Here is a 9,960-nt window from a genome sequence, read left to right on the forward strand (position 1 = left end):
GTGTTGCCAAAAACGGATACTTTTGTTACCAAAATCGAGGCATACCAAAATCTAACCATGCCAAATTCGAAATCCCACTGTATTTCTTAACGAACTTTGACCATTTCATATGGTTCAAAATATTAACTACAATCCGGTACCGTGTCAAACTTCTACCCAAAAAGCTGATTGAAGCCCACATTGACATAAGTTTCGTCAGTCATCACCAAGCCATCGAATTTCGTCAGCATTAACGTGTACAACTTCCGGAATCGTGTTTTGGTCATCTAGTTTAGTTTATCATCACCATTTGGGCTCACTACTTTCTTATAAATCGACTCCTCCGGCTCGTTTTGGTAGACGACCACGGTACCAGACCACTTTATCAAAACTTGTTGATACTTTCGACCTTCGATTTCCAGCCGAACGAGGCTTTCTGGCGGTCGACAATGACATTCATGTTATATTATGAGCACAATTAAATTTCAAATAAACCGCTTCTTTTGCTTAAACGTCAATAAAAACATCTATGCTAATTCATATTTTATAAGGGGTAAGTCGATGTGGGAATGTCGAAAAACTTACCAAAAGTCTGGAGGTCGAGAAAAACAAATAAAACTAAGCGGAGATGGATTTCATCAGGTAGTTCCCACCCCATAGCGAATGGTGCTTTTGATTACGGGTGGCGGAACCCACGCGGCCTGCGAATGTCTTGCCCCAAATCGTGTTCGAAGCGTTTACAACAGTCTGCTAGTAGAAAAGCCTGACGAGCCACTTCGAAAGCGGTTGGTTTAAGATAGAATATAGAATAGCCAAACAGGATTTTTGCTTAAGGGGTCTGATGTTAGTCTACTAAAAACAGCTTTTTTAAATATTAAAAATGTAGCGCACTTTATTAATTGACATTTTTCTATAACATTGGTTTACACAAGCATTCGACATAAACATATTATTTAAGATTAGCTTGAGTTTGCTAGCAAAGCAAAATCTAACGCAATAGAATAATGCTACCAGGCATAAACTCTAGTGGTGGAACAAAAAGACGAGCCAAATTTTCAAATCAAATCAATGCAATCCGAACACAAGTAAGAGGCTGTAACCGATAATTCAATACTGTTTGGATTACCATAAATTTCATGACAAAGATGCTTCCATTTTACATTAACTCTTTTTCTGTAAATCGAGTTCGAAACTTTTTGTTCCAAAAATGTGTAATGTCAACGTATCGTTATTTTAAATCATTTACACACGGCGCTACTGTGTCTGCCTTATACAATTATTAGGCGATACCTGGCTAAGAACCTAGTTGAGTTGTGCAAAATGAATCGATTGATGTTAAAAAATGTTCAATACGGGTTTAAAACCTATCTGCTAATTCCGATTTCGCTGTCGCTACTACTGCTTAAAACTGCTGTAAGCCAGTACTGCCAATAAAGCCATTACTACAGTTTTCACATAGATCATAGCACTCGAAGCGCCACTATCGTAATGCTTGTAATTACAACCATTCCCGTCGCAAGTATGACAGGTTTGTCCTACCCGGCAGAAATCGCTCTCCGACAAGCAACCACGCTGCACCATGTCTCCCGTTACGCTTACAAAACATTGATCTTCCGCATCGTACAAGCGACAGAGCTGGGCAGGGGTTGTTATTTCCAGACCACAAGTATCGTTAGTTGTACCGGTACACTGGTGGCAGTGCAGTCGGTGCTCCGGGAAAACCTAAAAACGAAAAATTTAAATTTTCGTAAGGTCACTGTCACGCATGTAAAGTTTTTAATGTTTATGGTTTTACAGTTGACGTAATATGTGACTCTGGCTATGATGGTATGCTAAGTTAAAGATGGGTGAATATAGGGTAAACTGACTTACCGCTCCGTTGCACCGGCCTTGATTTACAGCATCGTGGCAAAGTTCGCAATTATTTAAGTTATTGCAGTTGGCATGATCTTCGATGCTTAACGTAGAAAAGCAGCCTCGCTCGACTTCACGGTCTGTCGGTGAAATGTTAAAGAAATAGATGCGATGGGATTAGCCTAGGTTTTCGACCTTTACGTCACGTAACAACTTACTGACTATACGCGTGTAGCAGGTGAAGTTATTTGCAGCCGCAATACATTCGCGCATCATGATGTTGATGTCAGGAACAAGGCAGTTCACGGTGTCCCTTGTGGAGCACACATAGCACCAATCTGGAAAAAAAGAACCATGATTAGACGAATTTTTGCACTTGTAAACTATTCTCAACAGAACCTTTACCATCATGATATTTTCGTACAAATATATTATTAAAAGAAATCACCCACATCTCATGTAAATTAAGATACATCAAGATATTATTTCATAAATTTAATAAAGTCTGACTACAAATAAATTTGGAAGTTTTGTCAAAATATTCCACCACATTGCGAAGTACACCTGGAAAATCCTGGTCTGGTTCAAAGTTGCTTAAAGTGCTAAAAATGCAAAAATCAACAATATGTAATGTTCGGAAGGGTTATAGGGAGAACCTAGCTGTAGAAAGACGTCAAAAAATTTTCAAGAAAACCTAGCCTAAAGACCGAAAGCTGAGGAATATTTTGATGTGCGTTCATCTCCATCAGGAATATGGCTAAAAGGTACGACGCAAACTATCAAACCACGTGGAATATCCTCGTTCGATAAGGCTATAGGTCATACAGTTCCAGTAAACATCTGAATCGGCACTTGGTATTGATAGCTGAATTTGGTAGCCTAAAAGCACGCTGAGCATTTACACGACCAAGTTTTGACGAAATTCAACGGATGTATTTTGATGGACGACGAAATCTACGTGAAAGTGAAAACTGAGCCTTCCATCACTTCCTCAACAATGACATGAAGTATATACATGGTAGAATGTTCGAAAAAACGAACTTTGCCATTTATTCGCAAACATAAAGGAAACACCCACCTAGCTAAATCAAGCTGTAATTACACTAAAGTGGTGCTAAAGGGGCATGGAGCTCAAGCAAGTGAGTACACTACACTAATAATGTCGATTTCGTGCCAAAAGAAAGGAACGCTACAAACTGTCCGGAGTTTTGACGTATTGAAAACTTTTGGGCAACTGTCAAACAACGACTTCGATGAAGAGGGTTGCGGCGGGGCAGTCAACAGTGCTGAAGAAATGCGTTTAAAGTGGAAGAAACAGCAAACATGCTGATTCAGTCGCATCTTTAACTGTGCAGGGTATCATGAGTTCTATTAAGAAAAAAGTTCGAGATTTTATCAGAACCAAAGAAATGCAATGATGTAATATTGTGAAACTTAAAACTGAATAAAAACACTTTATGGTTTCTTATGAGTTTTTTGCAACACTCTAGTCCCGAATTATAGGTTGTTCTATGCGTTCAGATTGACTTTTAGCCAGGCTTCATCAGTTGATTTGCAGCAGCCATGGCGAAAACAGTCAAGCAACTACGCTCATCGCTTTGTTCGTTCTGGCAGCTTTATACCGGAGCGAAGAAGTTGTACATCGTGAGGCACTTGCAGCCCTCTACCTTCTGAGAAAAGGAGAAAGGGTTAAATAGAAGCCGGGTTCCGGTCGGTTCCGACGGTGCTGCACGACCGTGAAGTGCAACTGAAGCTGAAGAGGAAAGCGAGAGCACGGTGGTCTCATCGGAAGGTCGGAGTAACCGGCCAAACGGCGAAGGAGTACCTGGCCAATATGAAAAATTATATGCGAAAGCGTCAGTCGACGCCTCTGTATTCGAGCGGTGTTTGCCAAAAGCTGATCCCGATCGACAGTATCAAAATTAATGAACTGGTCTTCCGCTGTTAGTGGTTTCTCACCAATTTATCAATTACCGTTACCGAGTAAGATACATTCATAATGCAATCTGTATATATAAAAGTGAGGTTCCGTCACAACTCCAGAACGCTTTAACCGTTCTCCACTAAACTTGGCACACTTGTTCCTTGACATAAGGGAATCGGCACTGGAGGGTTGACGAAAGAAGAGGGAGGTCTCTAACAGGGGAGAAGATCATAACTCCAGAATGCCCTGACCATTCTCTATCAAACTAGGCACACATGTTCATTGACATAAGAGAATCACCACTGGGGGGTTGACAAAAAGGGGGAGGCCATAACTCCAAAACGCCTTGACCGTCACTCATCAAACTTGGCACATATGTTCCTTGACATAAAGGAATGAGTATTAAGGAGTTGACAATAAAGGGGGGCAGGTCCAAATAAGTAAAAGGGGTTGCGTTATTCTTGCATTTACCGATTGCAGTTGTCCAAGTGACTGTGAAAAAATGAGGGGTTCCCTCGAGTAGGGATACGTAAAAGAAACCTTTGTTTAATTTCCATTATCAGAATTTTCAGTTATTTTAAGTTTGGTTATAGGAATGCGCATCCAGTTAGTTCCGAGGTACGATGCTGGTCCAACAAGCCAGTCGTCATAGGTTCGAATCTCAACTGGGCGGCGCCGCTATTGAGTCAATAGGATCTTTACACTAACCCACTAGTTTTCCTGTACTTCGGCTGCGAAGTCTGTCGATAAAGAAGGGTCAAGTTCCTAAGGATGTTCATACCCATGGCTTTGCGTTATAGGAATTTTCATAGAACAAACCGATGCATAATTAGCTACGTGACAGAAGAAGGAGCTGACTAGGAAGGAACTGACATGGGGGAGGACACGGAACGTGAATGTATGTTTTGTCATAACTCCGGAACGTCGAGTAGTTTCTTCATCAAACGTCGCTTGTCAAACACATGTTATTTTGACATAAATGAAACAGTCCAGGGGGGTTGACAAAAGAAGGCGACAAGTCTTTTACAAGGAGGAGGAAGGTTCAAATGGGAAAAGGGTACGTTTTTATGGCATTTGAAACTATAGCAGTTGTAAAAACGTAAAAAACGCTTTGTCTCGATTCAAAGGGTTACCGAACAGAAGACAAATTTACAAGTGGCTGGGGGACAACAGGAGAGGAACTGACAAAGGGAGCAAACACATTCAAATGAAGAAAAAATGTTTTGTTTCTTGCATTATGTGAATTTTCACTACAATAAATGTACAAGTGACTGAGAAACAAAAATGCTCCGAGTAAGATTGGGATTGGGTCAAATGTATGTGTCCAGCAGACTACCACGTCAGCATAATCGTTAAAATTAGGGACCTCAGCCACAGAAGGCTAATTAAAAATAGGTTAATCACAGATGTGTCTGCATATTTTTTCGTTTTGAGTGTGTTCAAATGTCAACACAGCTTGCAAGATTGCTTTGAATTTTCGTTCGTTTAAGAGTCGTGGTAATTATGGACGCAAAACAAGAACATGTGATAAGTCTGTTTGTGAAAAATTTTCAATGTATTATTTTTGAGAAGCTGAAGCCACTCGGAATTCACTTTTCGTACCATCAAGTGATGCAAGGAAAGTGGTTCTCGTAAAATACTACCCAAACCTATTGCCATGTATTAAAATCAACACTAAATATTACATTTCAACCATGTTTTAGCTAGTATTTCATCTTTCAATTGCACAAATTGAGAAAAAAGTGTGGATCTAGCTAAAACCACAATTATGGGTCAAAATTCGCACTGTAATAATTATGGGTCAATTTGGTACATATTAGTAGTCGCTCAAGAACAATACGCCTAAAACGATGAAAAAACATACGACTTGGGATTATTTTAAATTCTTCTCTTTAATTGCCATTTCTAATTTAATTTTGGGGTATTATGGTCCAGATTCGCTCGTAACTTTTATTGCAAAACCTCTGTTATGATCTGAACGTCATTATATTTTTATTGTTAAGTTTGTTGTTAAAAAATTGTTGGATTGGACCAAACTACTTTTAAAAAATAGTGATGGATCTGTTCCACAACCAATCACCAATATCACCATCTTACGAGAGTTTTATAGTGCCTGAAATCCGAACAACTGTTTAACGAATTTTGCCAGTTTTTGTGTAGTCCTTCAACAGTACAGACTAAATCGTGTATAACTCATTGCTTTTTAAAAAAGCATTTCTAATAGCTAGCATCAAAATAATCGAAATCTGTCATCAAAATAATCGAAATCGTAATCTGAAGAGAGAGTGACCCATAATTGTGTAAAACTTAGAAATTTATGGCACAATTAAGGGTCACTTTTATTTTCCTTCCAAATTCCATAAAACTTATATAAAACATGAATTTTTCTCGTGGAGAAAACCTACCTTTGTTTTGATACGAACATAATTTTTCAATGTGATTCTTTTTAATTTGCATTTACGAGACTTACGAATTTACTAACCGCACTTTAAGATCTTTGCAATTCGAACGATAGTTTGACAGCTGGATTATGTAGCAAAATGAAAAAAATCAAAACATATTTTGTTTGACGCTCAGACGTACTATTCACTTGTTTAGTAGTACATAATGAATTTATCTACTATTGAAAAATCATTTTTAGATCAACCAGGAATTTCAAAACGGAAATAAACAGTTAAAGTCAAAAGTAACTAATAATTGTGTGTAACCCATAGTTGTGGAACGACTGTATTTGCTACCCTTCGTCAAAAAACACTACCACTGCATCATGCTGCTTCCAACAAGATTCAGCACCGTCTCACCAGGCAAAAGCTACACTGGCTTGGTGTGATGACAATTTTCCGGATTCTATTTCTTCGAACGAGTGGTCTGCCTCTTCGCCTGATTAGAATCCTGTTGACTTCTATACATGGCAAACTAGCGAACAACAAAAGATTGACCGTGGATACTTTCAGGCAATGTTTGAAGATGATTTGGGATGAAATGCCTCAGGATATCGTACGTGCCAGCTGTATCGCTTTTGTACAACGATTGTGACTGGTAATTACAGCAAAGGGAGAAAGATTTGAATTGAACTAATTTAAGACAAATGTTATGGATATACTTTACACGAAATACATTAAAAATTAAAATGTAAGCGTCCATCAATCAGCATATCTGCCATTAGGAAAGAAATGTACGAAACGAATAGCGGTGATATGCTGTTTCTTTTACGCAAATGCTTTGATATTGGCTTCGAAAAGATGGCTGCCTAACAGTTCTGTTCTGTGATTTAAGTATGCGTTGACAAGGCCGAAAACCATGGTACTCGGTCAAGATGCCGTATTTTAATTAACACTATAACATACAGAGATCATACGCGTCAATACGCAATCCGCTCATAGTGTTATAATAATAATGGGACTCTATATTTTGATTCAAAAATGTAGTGCGGCCTGATTTGCTGATTTCATTTGCTTCCAAAATGAAGTCCGTCTCGATTTGCTTGAAGCCTTCATGTAATCTATTAGTAGCCTCTGTACTATAGAAGTCTACGCACACCCATAATAAAAAGAATAATCAAAAGCTTTCACACAAACTAAGCAGAGAGCACACATACGTGTTTGAGAGGGAAAAACTCTATTTCAAAATAGGAGCTATTCGCTATGACGGCGTTGCTGATATTGTTCAGGGTTTTGCGTGAGAAGAAAAGAAAGGGAAATATTTTTGCTTTTGTCATCACGCACACGTTGACAGTTCGGCATGAGATTTTCTGTAAGTGCGAGCAGCCTACGAAATCTTTTTCAATGCCGTCATCGCGAATTACATGGCATTTATAAAGCACTCTATACGGTGTATTGGTGAAAATTTTTGGTTTTTAGAAATGCTGAAATCTGAAATCGATTAGATAAGCCCCTCACGCGGTGTAGAAATATATTCGGTAAAAAATGTATATTCTTTACTTCTGTCGCGTGTTCAATTTTATTATCAATTGGCATATTGTAGATAACAGAAAGGGTTACTTCACCGGTTAGCAACATGATGTTGTGGCTTAACTGTTGAGTCAACATTTAGAATTTTTACAACATTCATGAAGAATTAATCACATTAGATTTTTAGGGTTAGTTAAACCTATGACTAAAATTCAGTAGCATGGTGTGAGTATGTTATTGTAATACGCTTACTGTCATACCCCACAATGATTAGTCTATAAAGGTGTAGGTTAACCCTCTTAATTGTTCAACCAGGTACCCGTCCGATCATTTAATTTAGCACTAAAGCAATTCAAAATGCTTTAAACTATGTAGACTTCAATTCTGGGTAGTAAGTTTGCGTTTATTATGGTGCATGTACCACTAAAATTTATTTGCAAATCGCCTACTGTTAATGATATTCAATCTCTAAAGTACTCGAATCCTAAGAAGTTTTGTATTCTAGTAAGACGCTCCAAAAAACTTCACTCATCCAATAAAGTCAACTGAGTCACTTTTCGAATTGGACTTTGATCTGAACCACAGACGATGGGACCGGCGAGCCGTATGTATTGAGGAATGTAATCAATGGGAGGGAAATAAACCTTAACATTCCAGCCTCAAAAATAAAACTGCGGCAGTTTAGTATACTTTAAAACTTCAGACTTTTTCAAAACTACCCTACTTTCCAGGATTATCGCATTACCGTTCCCGCGTTGGCGGATGAAATCCAGTACTGCAGTAACATCACCTGACATTTTGAATTTGCACACATTATACGTTCAAACAATAAGAACCATCCAGCAACCATTCTAAAGTGTCCTTTCTAAGCAGTAACCAATAACTAAAAATTCACCCTTGTTTCAACAAATCTAAAAAATATCTTATAAATAAGCGTAATATTCCTCGTGATTAGGTATCAACACGATCAACACGACAACACGAAGTTTGTAGTAAGACATAGTGCATTGAGATCACAACAGAACTTATTCAGATTGTTCACCATGTGTTCTTGCAAATCCAAACAATCTTGCCAAGTGTTGCTAATTTTTATCTAAACATGAATACCAACAAGTAGAAGAACAAATCATTATTTACTTGCACTGACGGTAGCAACCAGCCCGGCCAGGGCCACAGCGACTAGAATGTGTTGCATCGTGCTGCACTATATGAAAAACTTTCCTACGATATTCTTCGATTGATTCACTAGCTGGCTGCGGGTGTCACTACGAGACTACGTTTGTGGTCGCGAATTTTCATTCAACTGATGCGACCGACGGCTAGAACGGCACACCCGAAGCATAATTTTTATTTTTGGCCCATTTATCTTATCTCAACAAATGGTTAAGCCGAGCAGAGATAAACAAACCGATACGGAATCGTTGGAATGGTTTCGTCGATCAAACTGGTGAAGAGTACAGGGTAATGTAGAATATTAATCAGCGATATGCATTTCTTTGGTCAATTGATTGATTTTGAGGCTAAAACTCGAAAAATAAAAAAAAACTATTGCCTATTTGAAACAAACCAAATTATAAGTTTTGAATACACGGCTGCAATTGGCTCCTTTACCATGAAATATGAGTACACCATATTTCGCTCATACGCACCCATATTTGATACTTCCCATCGGTACGAAAGCGTATTGACTTGAGCTAGAATTGTTTGTTTTCTTTGCAAACACATACGAACGAAGGCAACCCTTTAGGTATTTGCACTGTGGACATACCCGCGGTAATTACATTGCAGGTTGAAAGTTTATTGTCAGTCTCGTTTCATTTCGTTATTTTCGGAATGGTGAAATTATTGAAAACTCGTCCTCACAAGGTACTAGCGTAGGTCTTAGAAAACGATTTTCACACTGCAGTGTTTCATTCTGGTAGCAATATCGCGCTGGCTGATTGTTCATCTATGTGCAAGTGCCTTATCCAGCTGATAACGATTATTCTGTTTCCTACAAAGTAAGCAGGTATTTAGGCTTTCATGATTCATCGCACAATTAGAGCCAGTGGTAGTGATTTGAATTCGTTGAAATCTTTGCAACACCAATGAGTAATACTAGGTATTTTGAAATCGTAATCGTTAGCATCAATTCCCTTCTAAGTGCCTACCAGTTGTGAATTAAATCACTTGAATGAGGTATTAACGCGCTAACGGATAAGGGATTTAAACAATTAACATTTCTCTAAAAATATATTAGTATTGTAAAAGATTCTAAGAATTGTTATTCATTTCAAAAGCAAGTTAACCGTG

The 9,960-nt window shown here is 38.4% G+C and overlaps 1 protein-coding gene across 1 annotated transcript; it reads right to left on the minus strand.

Annotated features, from left to right (window-relative positions):
- Positions 1-921: 921 nt before the first annotated feature.
- LOC128741870 (uncharacterized) lies at positions 922-9,023 on the minus strand. The gene is made up of 4 exons (XM_053837972.1): positions 8,806-9,023; positions 2,052-2,171; positions 1,852-1,973; positions 922-1,701 (listed from the first exon to the last, which is right to left on the minus strand). Exons 1-4 carry the CDS (start codon positions 8,861-8,863, stop codon positions 1,375-1,377), a joined length of 627 nt encoding a protein of 208 aa, XP_053693947.1. The 5' UTR covers positions 8,864-9,023; the 3' UTR covers positions 922-1,374.
- Positions 9,024-9,960: the final 937 nt, after the last annotated feature.

The sequence above is a fragment of the Sabethes cyaneus genome, chromosome 3 (genome assembly GCF_943734655.1).
Source record: "Sabethes cyaneus chromosome 3, idSabCyanKW18_F2, whole genome shotgun sequence".
NCBI classification, from domain to species: domain Eukaryota; kingdom Metazoa; phylum Arthropoda; class Insecta; order Diptera; family Culicidae; genus Sabethes; species Sabethes cyaneus.

Coding starts and splice junctions, on each gene's coding strand:
- LOC128741870 (XM_053837972.1), bottom strand. CDS start 8,863: ATGCAACACATTCTAGTCGCTGTGGCCCTGGCCGGGCTGGTTGCTACC. Junction 1,974..2,051: donor CTGCTACACGCGTATAGTCA/GTAAGTTGTTAC, acceptor TTTCACCGACAG/ACCGTGAAGTCGAGCGAGGC. Junction 1,702..1,851: donor AAGGCCGGTGCAACGGAGCG/GTAAGTCAGTTT, acceptor TTTCGTTTTTAG/GTTTTCCCGGAGCACCGACT.